Raw genomic sequence first — 19,832 nt, forward strand, 5'->3', positions numbered from 1 at the left:
CAATACAAAATTAACATTCCACCTGCTCAGCAAATAAATTTTCATTGAAAATTAAGAAAAAATTTATTAAAAATTTATTCAGACATGTATATATAATCAGAAGTACATATAAAAAAATTAAGAAACAGGATAAAAACATGATATATCCCAACACGATTTTGATTAGATTTTTAAAATTTACCTCCTTAGCCTTCTATATAAAGATCAAGCCATGAAAAAAACCCAATACACACAAGTCTGGTTTGGTTCAATGAGAAATCATAGCCAGAAGATCTGGACACACTGGGGTCATGTCATTCATTCAAATGTCTACTGAGAGTCCCCAAAGTGCTGGTACTGGAGACACAAGGACAAGAAATGAAGGTACTCACAATCACGGACAGGGAGGACGTAAAGACACCACAGAATAAGAAGCATAACAACATAATCAGACAAGAGTCACACTGAAGACAAAGAGAACAACACATCCTGTATGAACAGGCCTGGGAGTTGCAGGGGACACCTGGAAGGGTCACCAAGGATGAGCGTGGGTGTGTACCTAGCTTCATTTTTATCATCTATGTCCAGCCTGGATTCTTGCCTTGGAAGTACATGATCAACATACAATGTTCTAAGTCGGGGCCCATCTGTGGCCCCCAGGAGTGCCGCCCGCCACCTCGCACGCTCCAGCGGACGCCTGCTCGCTGCCTGTCTCTGACTGCAGTACTCACCGATCCGCGTCTTGTCCACAGCTGACGGGAAAAGCCTCACTTCCTCCGGAAGTCCTCGCAGCACGTGTTCGGGTACCTCCGCCAGGGTCTCAGCGGCTGCCAAAGGCTCAGGAGTGTTCTGCAAGTCAAGACAGAGAAGGATCAGAGCAAAAGGAAGAAAGTCCAAGTAGGGTGGTTTGGTTTTTGTTCTGTGTTTTCTTTCTGGTCCAACAAGTAAATATGCACACATGTAACTGAAAGCTGAAGCAGGCACGTCAGAAACGATGCTGCTCAGCATTTGGGGAGTACTCTGCTACTTGCTGAGTCCCCAGAGGAAACCACTCAACCTTGGAGCACAACTGTGCGGATCTATTTTAGTCCTGCCACTGTAGCCATTTTCAGAATACAGACTCTCCAGCACCAAACGGCTTTTTAAAGCACAACAGAATCTGAAGGAAAGAATATATCATAAGCTTACTTTTATATCAAAAGCTACCATTAGCTATGAGCACGCTTTGAAAATAAAAATCAACGCTCCCCTCTTAAAATGACTATAAAAGCTGCACCTAGGTAAAGCCTGTCCTGACAATCTGACGGTGCTCACTCACGCATCCCTGCAGCAACCACACCCAACCGGGTCCCAGAAAACCACTCGCTTCCTGCAATTCCTCACTGGAACTCCGACTTCCCAGGAAACAGTAATTGACCACTGTCCGCCAACCACTAAACAGTAATGCCACCACAATGGCCCCAGTGCTAAGAAATACAGAATTTTACACAACTACTGATCAAGTCTGGGATGGAATTTATCATGATCTTAAGAAATATGATTGCTCTTCGATATGTGCGGAAGGTGAAAGGGGATCTGTGCCAACTGGCAGAGCGTGACTTACTTTAAGAGTAATTTTTAAATTGATGGAAAGCCAAGTGTCTGTTAACTGGTACCACGTAAACCCTACAAAACTGATTTGTTTATCACACCCCTACTAAGAATGATGAGTTCTGGAATATGAGTATTTTATTTCACTGCAAAGAAACATTTCTCAATGATATTCAAAGGAGTCAATGTGGGCAAAAAACAAGCTCCAAGCTAAAAAGATGAATTTCTCCCACAACAATGAAGCTTTTGTAGTTTTTAATAATGTTTATGTGCCAAGAAAATAATTTCATCCAAATGTTCAGACTGCCAACATTTCAAATTTTTTTTAATATCAATAGCTGCTTCGAGAAATCAACCTCCCAATCATCTCAAAGGTCTGCTCCCTGGCCTGCATGGAGAGCCAGAAAGTCCCAGGGGGCACTGAGAAAGGGGTCACCTCATGGGCAGGGCCAAGCTGCCAGTGTATTTGCTTGAGAGGCACAAATGCCTGGCTCTGCCTGAGCTCTGACTCTGTCTCCATGAAATCCCCACCATGTCTCCCAAGCCCTGGGAAAGTCAAATCGCCCCCGAAAATGGTCTCATGGCGCTTGAAATTACCTAAGCTATGGAAAAAATCAGGACTGACATTTCTCACTTCTAAATATGGTGTCCCTGTTTTTACCTTTTTATCCTATAAGCTAGATTTTTTTAAATGTGGATGAATTTTTTTCCAAAGGGAAAAAAAAAGGTGTTAAACTGGTAGTTATATCCCAGGACATACAATGATCATGACACTGAAAACTCAGGCAGTATTAACAAATGCTAGCCAGAGTGAGGAGTCCCAGAAGCCCTGGCCACTAGCACAGAGGGATTCTCCTTCCTCAGTTGTGGTCCTGGGCAAAGACCTGGCACCATTTGCCCTCCCCAGAAGCACTGACCTTGAAAGGATAGCGTCACTAGCCTTCTTCCAGGTGCTGCCTCAGTAACACGAGAACAACTCAGCGCGCACCACAGACTTCCTTTGTGCAAGGTCCTGTGCTAACAGTCTCACACACTTGGTGGAGTTCACCCGAAACGGTCCGAGGGACAGGTGCTACTGTGCCTTCCTGCCCCACGTCTGACACATGTAAGAGGAGGAAAGTGGATTCAGGGAAAGGGACTAAGTGGCTCAAGGCCTGAATCTGAACCACTGTCTGACTCTAGAGCACAAGTTCACAACCACTGTGCAATCTGCACTTAAGTCTCTGGAATATTATGTGAGAACCTCTGCCCTAAAACTTCCAGACCTCTGTGGAAAAGTCAGCAGAAGATGGTGCCTACAGATGTAATGGTCACTCCCACGGGAGATGTGGACTCAAGAACACAGCAGAGACCACAAGGACTAAAACCTCTGAAACACCTGTGAATATAAAGAACCTCCGCAGAGCTCAGGGAAAAACAAGAAAGAGGAAAAGCCCTATGGCTGCGCTCACCCATTTTAGGTGGACCCATGATCTCTCACCTGGGCTCGCACGACAACAGGACTCAAGTAAAACAAGGAAACAGTTCACAGCAACCCACCCCAAACACAGTGGCCCTGGGCCTCTCCTCCCACCTCCCCAGCTGCCGGAATGTCCATGGCAGTAGCTCTGACTGCAGACTACCTGGAACACTCTTAGAAAAATCAACGACTTGAGAATTAGAAGAGGGCAAGCTGTGGGATGACCAGCCTAGCTCTCCTTATTTTTCTTTCCCAGGTCTTACTATGTATTTTAATAATCATTTATATGAATATGTGTTTAACGAGTGCCTCCCGGTGAGACTGCAGTGAAGACGGGTGGGGTCTGTCTTGTTTGGTGCTGCAATCCCAATACTTAACAGTGGACTTGAAACGTCTGTTGTCACTTACACCTTCAAATGAGACCCGATTCGTTAAGCTAACCTAAACCTTCCTATTAAAAAAAGAGGAACAGAAATAAATAAAACAGCAGCAGCATCTATCAAAGTATTTTTTTCTCATGTGGCTGAATTCTTGAATTTGAGGAAGGTACTCTTTGGGGTCAATAGCAGTCCTCTGTAGGTGAGGAACTGGTGCCAACACCGCCCCATGCCAAAGCCCAGTGAACTGGTATAAATGGTGAAGTATGTGCATATGACCTACACACATCTTCGCACCGACTTTGAATCAACTCTAGATTATGTATAACACCCGATAAAATGTAAATGCTATATAAATAGATGTTATGTCATATTATTTGGAAAAAATAATAGGGAAAATGGTCTATACAAGTTCAGTACACAGGCAACTTGTTTCTCAAATATTTTCAATCCAATGTCAGTCAAATCTCCCCTACATGAATATAGAGGGCTGACTATATAACAATTCCTTTTTACAAAGTATGGAATGCTCTCAATTCCAAACAAGCAATTTAGATGTAAATCTTTGGAACAAAAAAATATTTAAAAAAAAAACAAAACCTCTCTGGTATATGCTCATAAACTGGGCTCTCTTTTCTATGCACATCCTGATAGTACTGAATGCACTATCATTTTCTGAACAGGGTTGTCTGAGTTCTTTCACTAAAAAGTCACAATTTGATCCTGGAATTACTCAATTCGTACTCAACTTTAACCCATCACTGCACTGCTGACTCCTGCTGGGGCAACGTCTGGGCATCACGATCGCCCCAAGGACGCAGCACGAGGAGAGGAAGACAGGTAAACACACACCTACGACACCTGGTCAGAAGACAAATCAAGCACAGAAAGGGGACTCGGTGTCGGAGCGGGATGGGGGTGCCACTCAGAATGCTGGGACTCTAGAAGTAGAGAGGGACTCTCAGGGTGACACAGGAGGGTACCAACCAGAAAGGCCGACCGCAGGGACCAAACCCTGAGTTAGGAAGGAGCCGAAGTGCTGGGAGGCATCCAGGGCCAAGGAAGTTAGAGAAGCACCTGCACAGAGTGAGGGGAAGAGCGTCCCAGCAGAGGGCAAAAGGCCAGGCTCAGCAAAGGGCCACCCAGGTCCCTGCAGAGCCTCACAGGACCCTCTCTGTGGGGGCCTGGTCTTCTGGCAACCTACCTTGCTGCCCCACATACAAGCACATTCCTGGTTTAGGGTCCTTAAAACGCTGATGACTGGGACAGAACCGTCTACTTCCTGTAGGAGGCCTCGCCCTCGGGCCTACTGAGGGAGCCACCAAACGCATCAACGCAGACCCAGAACAGTAAGCATTCGATTTAATGTGTCAAATTTAAGTTAATTTAATAAGCTACCTAGTTGATAACCATTGATTGATCTCACTAGTAGATGTTCCCAACTTCCTACTACCTGAAAGTCAAGGAAAAGCCAGTAGTCCCTCCTTTCCCCAACTAATGGCCACAAGTCCCTCTCCCTCATTGTCCCTAGTTCGGTCATGAACAAATACTTCCTGAGTGCCTGCTTCTGGCTGGCACTCTGCTGGGCAGTGGGGATACAAAGGCTAAGCTACCAAGGCCCCCTTCTCATGACACCTTAAGAAACCTTACAGCGCTTTGGGTTCTCCAGGCGCCACCTTGCTGGGAGCCCATGAAGGTCCTTCTATGCTTTCCCCTGACACTATTCCCTTGATCCAGGACAATCTCCCCTTGCTGGTCAGGTGCTCCAGGAGTGTAGCACTCACTGCCTCCTCTGGGTCAGATGTGTTCCCCCAGCTAACTGTCACAGTGCTCAGCGCCACAAGCACTCTGCATTACCCCGCTTGGCTACGGGCACTCTTATGATCCCCACTTGACAAAAGAAACTGAAACTCGCCCATAGTCACACCTAGTAAGTGGCAGAGCCGGGTTATTCCAACCCGAGCAGTCAGATTCAGGCTCTGGACTCAGATATCAGGCCACAGAGTAGTCCCATAAAATCCAGCTAGTTAAAGTCCAGAGTCCACATTTGACCACCAAACCAGTGGAGTCTCTACCACCTCATCCAGGGATGCTCCGGAAGACCCTTTGGGGCTCCACGAGGTCAGAGCTATTGTTGCAACAACACCAAGATGTCACCCGCCTTTTGCGCTCTCAGGTGCAGAATGGAGTTCTCTGGAGGCTGCAATGCATGAGGGCACCACTGTTCTGACAGATGATAAAATGCCTGATTGCTTAATTTTGTATTTTACATGTGTCTGATTTGTAAATAAGGTCCGCAGTTGAACATTATTGCACCAAATCAACTTTGCAGTTTTGATGCTGCACTACAGCTGTGTAAGACGTAGCCGCTGGCGAAAGTCAGGTGAGGAAGACCTCACAGTAAACTGCAGGGTGCTAAGGGCCCCACTGTGGTGGGTCTCCAAAGGCAAACAAGCACAGAGACCAGAACAAACCAGCAAAGTGCAATGGTCTCGGAGTATCAAATGCAATAATCTATGATGAGTGCCCCAGACTGAGCTCCTCCTACCCTCTGCGATCAAGCCCAGGAGTGTGGGGCTGAGACCCTACAAGGGACCACTTGGCATTTGTACCACAGGCCTTAGCTCTCTCTACCCAGAAGACACCCTGGCCTCCAAGAAGCAGGTCCCCACTATCCTATCCTGGGGGACTTGCAACACTCTCAACTGCTGCAGTGTGCACTTCCTAAGCCCTTCCCGGCTGGTGTGCCCTCTCAGGAAGGACAGGTTTAGACAGACTTGAGCAGGCTCGGTTCCACTCACAGCTATGCCTGGTACCTGGCTCAGGATCCCAGCCCAGAGCAGTGGTTGCTGTGAACAGTCAACTACCAAGCAGTCTGGGACTCAGCGGGACGGCTGAAGAGTGCCACAGACAACTGGAGATGGCTCCTCAATGGAGAACAGAGCCTCGGGACGCCACCGTCCCAGAGTGAAGAGAAAGAGCAGGGAAGGAGTCCCCTGCCCCAAGTCAGCTCAGAGGCAGCCGGGCGGGCCCCTCAGCGTGGTGTAGCAGAGCCGGGCAGGACCCCAGCCAGGGAGAGTGGGCAAGAGTCAGGGGAGGCTGGCAGGCCCCTGAAATCACTGTGCCCGTGCCCTCCCCATTCCCACCACCACCACCACCCTTCAAACCTGAAGCAGCAGTCAACTCCACTTGTCCCCCATATGCCCACAAGCGCTCCACTAGGTAAGCAGCGACCAAGAGGGGCAGGTCTCACCTGCCCTAGGGCCCACAGGCTGCCCAGTGACATTGTGAGTGACAGCAGGGCTGGGTGTGCAGGTCCGAGCAGCATACTCACCGGGCACACACAGGCCCGGGATCAGCCTCCAGTACCTCAAAAAGGGTGACAGGACGAGGCTCCTCCCTCCTGTGGCCCTCAGGCTGGCAGGCAGGATGGGAGGAACGGAGTCAGAGTGGGGGTCGGGAGGAGGTGTCTGCTGCCTCCCAGGGGGTCCACTGCTGTCCCACATCCTCTTTACCCAAGCAAACCACAGGCTACAGCCCTCGACTCAAGTGGGGCTCGTCTACTCATGATTCTACTCAAGGAAAAAAATTCTGCTGGGAGAAATCACAGAAAAATCCCCATTTTTCTCTCAAGATTCCTCCCGGGCCCCTAGCTGCCTCTGAACTGCTGGTCTCTCCTACTATATCAGACTTGGTGCTCTTCCTAGTGGGGTCTGTCACTAGTCAGGCTTTCAGCTGACAATTCCAGCCACTGGTCTCCTGGCCCTCAATGCTTCTAACCTGTCAATATCCTCTACTTCCTACTTCAAATCCCAGGAAGTTCCTAACAACTTTGCCAGGGAGAGAAACTGTCAGCAAGGCAACCAATAAAAGTTTTCAAACAAGAAATAATGAATAATAATAATACTTGACACAAAATTTCCTACAGACCAGGCACTGGCCTGAGCTCTTTTATGTTAGCTAACTCCTTTACCATTCAAAAGTATAGGACTACCCCTAGTTAACAGACAAGAAAGCAGAGACCAAGAAGTCAGGGGACCTACTAAGGTCACACAGCTGGAGAGGTTGAGTCAGAATTGATCATGGAGACTGAGCCAAAAAGATCAAAAAGAAGAGGCAAAGCTGAGTCATCCTGAACCGTCTCTGTACCACAGTATTAATAACCAAACAACATAAGAAGGTAAGCCTTCTTGCCAAAAGTTCCGTATTTAAGGAAATCCTACCTAAGTAGTCCAATTTTTTTCAGAAATTAATCTGTTTTATGCAGAAAGACAATGTACCAGATTTTATAAATTGCTAGTTTATCTCGTAGAATACATTATTCAAAATGATATTTAAGTGCCATCATTATTCAAGATGTTAATTTCTTAAACTATAATTTATTAGTTGATACTTAAGCCATAACAGATAGGAAGCAGCTTACTTCAAAGTCTTTTTTTAAAAAGCCTAAAAAATCAGGGCTAGGCAATCTCAAAAAACCAAAGGCCAAATGTTCACTCCGATATGCTATGTTGACCCACAATAAGGGGGGATGGGGAAACAGAAGTTCACTGGATTAGACAAAGGGGAATGAAGGGAAGGGAGGGGGGTGGGAAAAGGAAAGGCAGCACAATAAACTGGACATAACTTTCCTATATTTATATATGAATACACGACCAGTGTAACTCCACATCACGTACAACCACAAGAATGGAAAGTTATACTCCATGTATGTATAATATGCCAAAATACACTCTGCTGCCATGTATATCTAAACAGTATAATTTTTTTAAAAAATATTAAAGTCACTGGGAAATATGTTCTGCTGTATTAAAGAGTATAAAAGAACATAAAAATAAAAAAATCAAGGCTGGGGATATAGCTCAGTGGTAGAGTATTTGCCCAGCATGTATAAGGACCTGTGTTTGATTCCTACTACTGTAAAAAATTAAAAGTATGAGAAAATCAAATTTCATTTATAATTACAAAAAACATCATATATATTATTAGCATATACAAAAAAAGCAAAAGTGGTTTCAACTATTTTATAATATGTATATTTTCAGGATTAGAAAAGGGGAGGAAGATAACCAAAATGAAAGACAGAAAGCAATGCAGGGTTCACCATTCCATAAAGCCAGGTTTATGAATAGACTTACCTGGAAGGTCACATGACCTCCCCAAACTAGCTCCTGGGTAAGGAGTGAACTATGGACACATGCAACATGAATCAATCTCAAAAAAATACACTGGCCAATGGAAGCCACCAATGGAAGAGCAGGCACCATGTACGACTCTAAACAGAACAAACCCATCTACAGAGACAGAAAGCTCAGAACTAAGAGGCAAAGATCTCTTGGGGGTAACAAGTGCCCCGTAACTTGACAATGGCATGCATATAGGCGCTATCCACTTAAAATGGGTACACTTTACTGCTAACTAAAAGGTAAATAACTCCTACATTATCTTGAAATCATGTAAAAATGAAACTTCAGTGGACCAATAAAATAGTTTAAAGGACAAAAATACTTGCATACAAAATAAGGATTTTTAATCAAGTTTTATTTTTTCAGCCTGACTAAACATTCCTCTACTGGACACCCTCCAAAAGTCCCCATCTCCCAGGCACATTCTACTCTGGCCCTCATGAAACCCACGGACTGACTCCACACCTTCCACTCCTTACCCGCCCCCAGTCCCCCCCACTCTGCTGCAGCGCATCAGCCTAGAGTCGGTTTCCTCCGGTCCCTCGCCATGGCCCCCTCTCCATCCCACTGGACAAACGTTCACTACAGTGCGTAGGACAGTCCCATGGAACAGCACAATACTGCCCTGGCTGCGTTACAGAGGCTGCATACACCACCTTACCTGGGCAACACGTACTCATGTTTTTGGTTTTAAAAAAATCCAAGAATAAGCACATTTTATTTGTATTTCACTTACAAAATTCACCCAGATAGTGACCAGATGTGATTGTATCAGCTTTAACCTTTCTGACTGAAACACTGAAGAGTGAGAACAGCGGTTGATGGGGACATTAGGTCCAGTAACATTCAGTAATAAGAACACGTAGTTATGGTCATGCAAAGTTAGCGGCTACTCCCACAGTGGGCTAGGAATAGCCCACAGTAACTGCTACAAGCAAACAACACCCAAGAATCATAGGTTATTAAAATATTTCAAAATTTTTGGACAACTCTTCTTTCTTTACAATCAAGAAAGACTCTAAGCTACTAAACAATAGAGGTAAACAACAGGGGGAGGGGGATCCAACAAGCTTCAGTTTACTGAAATAGCACTGAACAGCATTTGGTCAAGGAATGAGTATAACCGCAACAGCAACAAGCAGATGGAACAGAGCAAGAAAGTCACAGACAGCATCTTTGAAAAGAACATCAAGGAATTCTCAAACACAAAAATATACCTTCTTTTGAAAAGTTGGAGGCCCATTAAGTTCTCCAACTAAAGAAGCTGTCACCAAATATGGTGTTGATCTCCATAATGAGCAAGCATATTACCAGGTCCTGCCCCCTGCCTACCCAGCCTCCAAGGCACAGTAAAAGTGATACTCTAAAAATGGAAATCAGATTATGTCACTATCCAGTGCTTCCAATTGCACGAATAATAAATATAAATGCCTTCCCATGGCCCTCAAGTCCTGTAAATCTGGCTCTTGCCTCTCACCAATGTCATCTTGTCCCAGAGTCAGATGGAGATCTACTATGGCCAAGTTCCACCCCTGGCTTGCCCTCTGTTCCTCGAACCAAACTCATGCCCACCTCAGGGACCCTCCTGTATTATCCTGTATTTGCTCTGATTAGAACTTCTTTCCCCACATCTTGACCTTGCTTCCTGGTTGTCACCTAGGTCGGTTCTGCCATCTGTCACCTGCTCGCTCACGACAGCCTTCGCCGGCTGTGTGATCTAGAGGAGCACCCGGCCCTGACCTACTGGTCTCCACAGCACTCTGCACTGCTGGAAACCGCCTGGCTCCATCCCTCGGGAGCATGTAGGTCGTGGCGCTCTTGCCACTCGCGCTCAGCAGCACCCACGACGTGCTGGGATGTGGTCTGTACCGGGGGTGAGAGATGAAGGAACCTTCAGGATGGCTGAGATGATGAACTGTGGGTGGCTCCTCCTGACTCTCAGGGTTGGATTTGTCGCACTGAGTGATTAAAAGCTTCTTCGGTTATTTTACTAATCTTTGAAACAAGCTTCGAAAACTAAATTGCTTTGCTACTGGTAAACAGCAGTAACACAGAGTACTGATCAGGATGTAGAGATCATGCAATCATAAGCCACTAAACTGACAGAAAACGGCAAACACTAATAACAATTTGCACTACGCAAAGCCTTGAGAAAGAATCAAAGTGTGATTCAGGGAATTAGTAGTTAAGGTACTTGTAGTAAATCATCATGGTTGTTTTCAAATATCACAGTTCTTCTCTGTCACTAGGCACCCAATAGGACTGCACTGCTCCCCAGACCCAAATTCTTTTTTTTTTCCTATTCTTTTTTTTGTGTGTGAACAAATGGGATACATGTTGTTTCTGTTTGTACATGGAATAAAGGCATACCATTTGTGTAATCATAAATTTACATAGGGTAATGTTGTTTGATTCATTCTGTTATTTTTCCCCTTCCCCCCCACCCCTCCCATCCCTCTTTTCCCTTTATACAGTCCTTCTTTCCTCCATTCTTGCTCCCCTCCCTAATACTAACCCTAAACCTAACTCTAACCCCTCCCACCCCCCATTATGTGTCATCATCCACTTATCAGTGAGATCATTCGTCCTTTGGTCTTTTGAGATTGGCTTAACTCCCTTAGCATGATATTCTCCAATTTCATCCACTTGCCTGCAAATGCCATAATTTTATTATTCTTTATAGCTGAGTAATATTCCATTGTATATATATACCAGTTTCTTTATCCATTCATCAATTGAAGGACATCTAGGTTGGTTCCACAGTCTGGCTATTGTGAATTGAGCAGCTATGAACATTGATGTGGCCGTATCTCTGTAGTATGCTGATTTTAAGTCCTTTGGGTATAGGCCAAGGAGTGGGATAGCTGGGTCAAACGGTGGTTCCATTCCAAGTTTTCTAAGGAATCTCCACACTGCTTTCCAGAGTGGCTGCACTAATTTGCAGCCCCACCAGCAATGTATGAGTGTACCTTTTTCCCCACATTCTCTCCAACACTTATTGTTGCTTGTGTTCTTGATAATCGCCATTCTAATTGGGGTGAGATGGAATCTTTGGGTAGTTTTGATTTGCATTTCTCTTATTACTAGAGATGTTGAACATTTTTTCATATATCTGTTGATTGCTTGTAGATCTTCTTCTGTGAAGTGTCTGTTCATTTCCTTAGCCCATTTGTTGATTGGATTATTTGTATTCTTGGTGTAGAGTTTTTGAGTTCTTTATATATTCTGGAAATTAGTGCTCTATCTGAAATATGAGTGGCAAAGATTCTCCCACTCTGTAGGCTCTCTCTTCGCATTGTTGATAGTTTCCTTTGCTGAGAGAAAGCTTTTTAGTTTGAATCTATCCCAGTTATTAATTCTTGCTTTTATTTCTTGTGCTATGGGAGTCCTGTTAAGTAAGTTTGATCCTAAGCCGACATGTTGAAGATTTGGACCTACTTTTTCTTCTATAAGATGAAGGGTCTCTGGTCTGATTCTGAGGCCCAGACCCAAATTCTAAGTTAGAGATACCAGCATGACTGCAGCTAATTAATGCAGACCACGGTGTTGTGTATTAAGACAAAACTGCCATCATCCTTGGTTCTTAAGTGAGAACAGCAAAGACCCATACCAGTCCATAATGGATTTGTGCTGTGTTGAGCCACCAAAAGTTTTGAGTTGCTTGTTATCTCAGCATAAGGTAGTTTATCCGACTGCAGCCATACAGCACAGTGACCAAGAACCTGGACTATGCAATCTGATGGCTGTTCATTAATTACCAAAGTTCTTTCACTTACTGTTGGAATGACGACAGGCAAGCTACAGCCACCACTTTGGACCTTAATATTTTCATCCCCAAAATGAAAGTTACAATATCTATGCTTCATTGAGTGGTTACACTTAAAAGAGCACCTGCCCGGTTTGTTAAGCACTCAATAGAGAGCCAAAGGTATTAAACTCTACCACGTCTACTATAAGCTGCTTGGAGCCTATGTGCATTACATCATTAAATAAAACATCTCAAAAGTTAAATATAGATGATACCCAACACATTATGGTTTGACTTACCACTTTTTGACTTTATGATGAGTTTACCAGAACATAACCCCACAGTGAGTCGAGGAACATCTGTATCAGAATAGATGTGGCAAGTTAATGGGAAAAAAAAGGAACATGTATGATCTGAAAATGGAGAAAATGAAAAGCGGGGGCGGGGAGGACAGTGACTGCCACCCCACCTGAACTTCATGCAAAGGACGAGGCTCATGTGCAAAGCAAGCTGGATTCTACATGGAAAGGACTACAGAAATGCAGGCAGGAATCAGTATGGAGGAGAACAGAGGGTGGAGGGAGAAAGACAAAGAACACGTGTTCCAGAGCCTGAGGGAGCCAGAGCTGGCCGCAGAGGGAGAGCCTGGCAAGTCACCTCACCAGGACTTGGGTCACTGGCATGACCTGGTGGGACAGCTCAGGATGCCTCTCAATGGTCAGTGCCGATGATGCTGGCAGGCACTAGACTCCACTTTCTTCTAAAAGAATCGTTTGCGAGCAACTTGGTGTGCCACGCCCAGGACCCTTCAGTCCCTGACCTCAACTGGCAGGGACACCTGACAGAAAAGGTTCTATGCTACTGTGTTAGCATGCCCTTCATCAGACAGATCTGACAGCTCAAAGCCATCGAAGCAAGGCCCTCCAAGAAAGAAGAGTCCTATCTTAAAACCATCATCAGGATTTTAATTGAAAATCAATTTCACTCAGGTTCATACTTTTTCTATATCTGAATTTTTAAATTTTTTTAGTTGTAGATGGACATAATACCTTTATTTTATTTATTTATGTTTATATGGCACTAGGAATCGAACCCAGTACCTCACATGTGCTAAGGAAGCACTCTACCACTAAGCCACAACACCAGTCCTATATCTGAATTTTTTGGGTAGAGTTATTCTGAAATAAAATTTAGTGCATTTACTGATTAATTTCACTGGTTGAAAATGAAAGGAATAAATACACGAGGGAACACCATGAACTATCAAGAATGATTCTTAAATTTTTTTTTAATTACTGGGACAATTGCTGAAAAATACTAGCAGATTTATGCTATGACATAATAATCAGGGCTAAATAGCATGCAACTGATACTTTTTCAATAATGAAATCGAAGCAAAAATGCTGAAAATTCTAGTCACAGAAAGTGAGCAATTTTTATAATCCAAATAAAACTTTCATTACTACCAGACCATTTAAATTACACCCAAATCAGAAATGTGCTAACCATTATAAACATTAGAGGACACTTTTTCAATGATATTTGGCATTTAACATCAAAGGCGGCCCTCCACAGATCTGGTATTAGAACTTGTCAAAAGTAAAATGAAACTGTAAATGAGCCAAAAAGAGAAATGGTTATTACTACAACTCTTTTGAATGGCAAGTGGTCTTTTTTTAAACACAAGTTTGTTTGGTATAAATGGAGTATTAAAGCAAATGAGTGAAGTGTCAAAAAAAAGTCCTCACACTAGACAAATCACTAGTCCAACAGGATATAAGAATTAGGCATAATTAAGCCTGAGGTTAAAACTGCAGGCCCCTCAAACAAATGACCGCTGAGCATCGATGCAACAAGGACAAGTCAACACTCAGACTGCACTTGGTAAGCCATCGAGATCATTCTAACCAGAACCCAGACTCCTCTAACAACAGTCCTGAGGCAGGAGAGAAGCAAGCTCCTCTGAGTGACCAGGTTCACATCAAGAATCAGAAGATAAATGAAATCTATGACATATATGCACATCACTTTGATGGATGGTGACTGTGAAAATCCACTCTGCTCTTTATTCCTTCACCCCACCCTCACCACTTCAAAAATAATTTGCCTTCAAAAGCATGTCAGTAAATCTCCACATTTTAAAATAATAGAAACCATGTGCCCCATGTGTTTGCCAGATTCGTTTTTATGATGTATAGTCCTCTGCATTAAAATAAACATATTTCTGATAAAGAAAGTAATGAAAAGAAATCAAAAGAATCCATTCCAAAAATTTCACATCTCTCAAATGCAACACAGGACTGAATTTATTAAGTTTCGTCACCTAATGAAATTGGACTTGTGATCTCAAGTTAGAAACACCTGTAAATGATAAAAACAGTGTCTAAAGTTTCAGCTGAAGGATACAAAATGTTTTCAAGTCTGAGAGTTCTAAGGACTAAAAAAATTCCATACTTTGCATTTTTAGGTTTTATCCTTCATATTAAAAAAATGTTTTTAATGAAGATTTCTGAGAGAATGTTTCTGACACCCATAAATTTCTGTTAACTGCAAATGAAACGATATTGAAACCAGAAAATAAGAACACTACTCTAGAATATATGAAATCCACACAACTGATTCCGCTCATCAGAATACCCTTGAGGCTATAGAAATATCCAGAGCAGAATAATTTAATCCCACACCCTTCTGTAAAAAGAAACACATCTTATTTTTCAATATTGGTCCCCTTTATTCTATGAGAAGGATTTTCAAGGACAAAATACTTCATGTTTGCATTGGATCAGTTGCAGTCTCTAAAAATAACTCACTCTTCCCTTTTCAATCAATGGAAAACTGCAAAATAAAGTGTTTAAAATGAAAGCTTAATAAGCTTCAAAACAAACAAAGACATAAGCTCAGAGTAGAGCGTGGCAGGGGAGAGGTAAAAAAGAAAAATTGAGCTAAAATCCCTAAGTATGAGTCCTCTACTCAGGGACCCACAGAAATGCTAACCCCACCAAACAAAGCACATTCCACTCCACAAACGCACACTGTGAACACAACAAACTAATAAATGGCATTAAGAAACAAAAGTGAGAATTTGGGAGGAATGAAGGCGTGTGTGGCTATCTTTTAAAATCAAGAACTGGTCTAACATCTAGATCACGTATTTGTATAAATTTTTATTTTTAAACTCACCTGGTTCATTTTCAATTCCTGTTGTGTTCTGTAAAGATACACACAACAAAGAAACTTCTTTGATTACATGAGCCCTAAAAAGAAAAACAGACAATCGTAATATGTACCTGCCTACAAATTCACAGTGATTTAAAACCACATACAGAACTGCAGAGTTTGCTTGCTCAAAGGGTCATTCATACAGCAACTGCATGCCAGACTCACTTCAATCTACGCTGACAATGTCTCAGATTTATCATCTACAACAAAACAGATCTCTCCCTGCCCTTACTGGGGCGTCACTGCACGCTACATGGGAGCAGACTCATCAGAGCTGACGTCAGAATTCTGCTTTGGGATCGCATCACTCTGAGAAGAAATGAATCTGCTTTGTTAGTGGAATCACAAGGCTCCAGGAGGGACTCGTGCGAGGCCAGCTGCTCTGCCTTCAGTCCTGAGCCGCAGGCAGACATTACAGGACCCCCGCACGCTACTGTTCCTCAAGCCCCTGAAGTAGAAAGGCGAATTCACTAACACTGGCCGTGGGAAATACTCTTTGAGGAAAAGGAAACAAATGTGAAGATGCGAATGTTTTAAAAAGAGGTCTGGAAAGAGTTATAATGATCCCTTTAAATTTTTGTGTTCAACATATTCACAATATAGCAAAATAACTCTTTCCCTGTGGCATTCCCACCCGGGTAGTGCCGTAAGCTGTGCTTCACTGTGACATCGCAGCTCTCGGCCACACTGGGCAAGCGCACCCCTGAAGCTCACAACAAGGCTTGAGGCTTGTCGCAGAGAGGCTGTGGAGAGGTGGGATACCACCCTGCTCCTTTCTGAGGAGCATCCGTGCCGATGGTCCCTTCCACAAGGCACACCGAGTCACTGGATGTTATGCCACACGGAAGTCATCAAAGTAGGACTTCCGCTGTAATATTCTAAGCATTTCCAGAATGTTCACACATACCATTAAGGGTGATTCTTCGATTTCTTCATGCACTTATTTGAAATAAACTATCTTTCCTCCCTCACCCCCCATGATTCTGTTTTTGTTGTAACTTTCTAATTGTTAATAACCCAGGAAATATGGAATTTAGTGATATTCTTCATACTCCAAGTATATACTGCCTGCCCAGTGTCACAGAAAATTGTGCTACGATATTTTACACTTTATCCCAGTTCTAAAATAAGAATGGTTGCTTTTTTCTTTCTTCTCTTGAGCTACTGAACCACACTCACCTGATCACCTTTAAGCAAAGGCACTTTATTTAAATCAGCGCCTGGTCATATGAACTATTATTTGGAATTGGCATAGAGAAGCACTCCCTAACGCAGTACTTGTTAGAAGTCAGTGCTAACCAAACCGATACAATCTCAGTGAATAAAACATGAGATGACTGCGAAATAACCATGAAGTCCAGGCCTTTAAAGTCAATGCTAAACATCATCCTCACATACACTAGCATGTCCTTCCAGTATATAGCAGATGTTGAACACAATCGATCCTGCTGTATGAGACCTGAGGTTGTGAGTCAAGTTAAAATGCATACCTGGATGTGAAACAGTGATAGGTTCATGGTGCTTAAGACGTGCACACCTGAGACCCTCGGCCACAGATGCCTCCTGACTACCGTCAGTTCCACAAGGCGGTACTGTGTGACACCTTGTGCCCCAGGTGGAGAGGGGCTCCAGGAGTTGCAACTGTTCTCTAAGCTTTTATGGGTGGTTTATTTTAACTTTGGCCAAAGGAAGTTCTCTTCGAAGCACAGACAAAAACTGCAGCCACAGGCAGATATCTCCTGAGATGTCTGCGGGAGCCACAGTGCTGTGCGTTCCCCTTGTCTGTCTTTCCTTCTGGCAGGACCATCGGTACCATCATCATGACCAGGCCCAGCGGCTCTGTGCTACCTTCACAGGACCTTCACAGCGTGTTAGCACCTCACCACGACAGATGCCAAGAGCAGAGGCAAGCTGGTGAGGACCCGCAGTTCCGGCTCCTGCTCCTGGGCCACATTTCACTGCTGTTCCGCTTTTACTGAGGTGGCCGCAAAGCACACAGCTGAGCTACTTCAAGTGCATAATTCCAGGGCATTCACATTCACAGCTGTGCAACCAACACCAAGATCCACTTTAGAGCACCGTGCCATCAGCATGAACGGAAACCTCCTACGCGCTGGCAGTGACCCTCAAGCCCAGTGTCAGGCGACTGCTGATCTGCTTTCTTTCTACACACTTACCAATCCTGGACACTGAATACCGTCAAAGGACAAAATGACAACAATTGACTTTAAAGATCTTAACCGGCTTTTCCTTCCAGCCTAGAACTGGGCAATACTTCATCCCACAAAACAAGAGGAAGCATTTCCTCACCCACCTGTTACTTCTGCCTCCCCCTGAGCACCTACTGTGTGTCAAGCACTGTTCTTCAGAACAGGAGGAAGATTCCTGCCCTCTAGGGGAGAAGATCTGCAGTGAACAAATACACAAACTAAAGAACCGTGTCAGCTAAGAAAGTGCTTTAGAGAAAAATAAAGAATGAGGGAGAAGGAGACAGGGGGTACACTCTGTCTCTGTACGCCTGCAAGTCCCACAGTCCAGTCTGAGGGGGACTGAGGAGCCATCTCTAACAGCCGGGAAGAAGGGCTGGGAGTTGCAAAGCCAGGGCAAGGAGCATCAGGGGACAGAGGGGCACACGAGTGGTCTAATAGGGAGGGGCCAGGGGCTGAGGGACAAGGATGTGGATCATGCACAGGGATGGAGTCAACATGCAGGGAGGTGATATCAGAGGCCAGTGCCCACTCAGTCCAAGCAAGGGATGATGCTGGCTCGGCTCCAGCGGTAGAAGAGACATGAGAAGCAACTGGATCCTGGATATTCTAAAAACAGAGCCCCTGATTTTGCTAGCAAGTCAGGGATGATACCCCAATCTTTGTCCCAAGAGCACCGGAGGATGGAGCTGGGCTTCCTGAGGCACTGCCTTCTTTCCACCTGTTTTTCATTTGGTTTTCCCTTATTTAACACTTTTCCTTTCCTCTTCCTCACCCTTTGTAGTTGCCAGCTAACAAACACAATTCCAACCAAGGTAGCCTGATATCTGATTTCAGATACTAGAACAGTATAGCACTTAAAACATTTTATTCTTTGATTTATTACCTTAATGAATGGCAACTTTTTCTAACTTAAAAAAATTACAGCATAATTTAGATTATGACATGTGTATCATCTTCTGTGACCAGGCATGGCATCACATGCCTGTATCCCAACAACTGGAACTGGGGAGGCCGAGACAGGAGGATCACAAGTTCAAAGTCAGCCTCAGCAACTTGGTGAGACAGCCTTAAAAAAAAAAAAAAAAAGGAATGTGTATCAGTGCCACCGAGTTTTATCTATAGTCCTTTGTGTTTTTTTATTTTGAGACAATGTGTCACTAAATTGCAGAGGCCAGCCTGGAACATACAATCCTCCTGCCTCAGCTTCTGGAATAGCTGGGATTACAGGCAGGTGCCACTGCCCAATAATACCCTTGGATTTTAGGTTTTTTTTTTTTTTTTCTCTTTCCCTTGTGACTCACAACAGGATCATCTAAAACATTTTACAATACCAAAAATATTGCAAATCTGACACTTTCAAAATAAATTCTGCATTAAACTATATTAAAAACAAGGGATATTAAAAGAAATGAAGCCAGGCACAGTGGCACACACCTGTGGTCCCAGTTATTTGGGAGACTGAGGCAGGAGGACCACTTGTGCCCAGGGGTTTACTGACCAGCCTGGAAACCCATTTCGAATAATAAATAAATAAATGAAAAATTAAGTCAGTAAATAAATGGAAATGAAACTTTGGCCAGAGCATCTGCACAGAAGACCACTGCGTATTCGCCTGGACGACTTGGCCCTTCAGCACTGCCCCATGCAACCCACACCCACAGCGCCTCCAGCCCCTCCACCACCCGGAACACCGACAAGCATTCCCAGCGCGCTCTCAGTTCAGGGTCTCTGAACTGCAGCAATACGCACTGGCTGCAGGTGGTGTGACAGAATGTATTTTAAAGCAACCGAGACTCCAAATGCTATTTTAGAGAGACTTCCTCAAGCTTCCCCCAGCACTGCTCAAAGCCCCCGCGACAGTGCCTGGCAATCCGACAGTTTTCACCTTCAGTGTGACGCCACGGCTTTGCTTTCACATAAACACCTGAGTTACAAATAGTACTCAAGGTCAACGTTTCATCAACTATGAGAAATTTAATGGTGGATCCTATCAGTACAGAGGCAGAGGAATCATTCCATACCTATCGCTGAAAGCTGAACATTCCATGAAATGCTTCCAATTCT

The 19,832-nt window shown here is 44.1% G+C and overlaps 1 protein-coding gene across 6 annotated transcripts in view; it reads right to left on the reverse strand.

The window, feature by feature from the left end:
- The window catches only part of Prdm2 (PR/SET domain 2), a 117,604-nt gene that overhangs the window by 87,669 nt on the left and 10,103 nt on the right, over window positions 1–19,832 (reverse strand). For 3 of the 6 annotated variants that reach the window (XM_047542842.1, XM_047542866.1, XM_047542858.1), the window contains exons 2-3: window positions 15,520–15,593; window positions 711–828 (exon numbers count right to left, since the gene is read on the reverse strand). In XM_047542842.1, the coding sequence (XP_047398798.1) occupies window positions 711–828; window positions 15,520–15,528 (127 nt within the window). In that variant the 5' untranslated portion in view covers window positions 15,529–15,593. Of the gene's footprint in view, window positions 1–710; window positions 829–15,519; window positions 15,594–18,651; window positions 18,835–19,832 lie in introns of those variants that run through there. The other 3 variants (XM_047542849.1, XM_047542884.1, XM_047542876.1) reach the window with 3 other exon arrangements.

This window comes from Sciurus carolinensis, chromosome 1 (genome assembly GCF_902686445.1).
Source record: "Sciurus carolinensis chromosome 1, mSciCar1.2, whole genome shotgun sequence".
Taxonomy (NCBI): domain Eukaryota; kingdom Metazoa; phylum Chordata; class Mammalia; order Rodentia; family Sciuridae; genus Sciurus; species Sciurus carolinensis.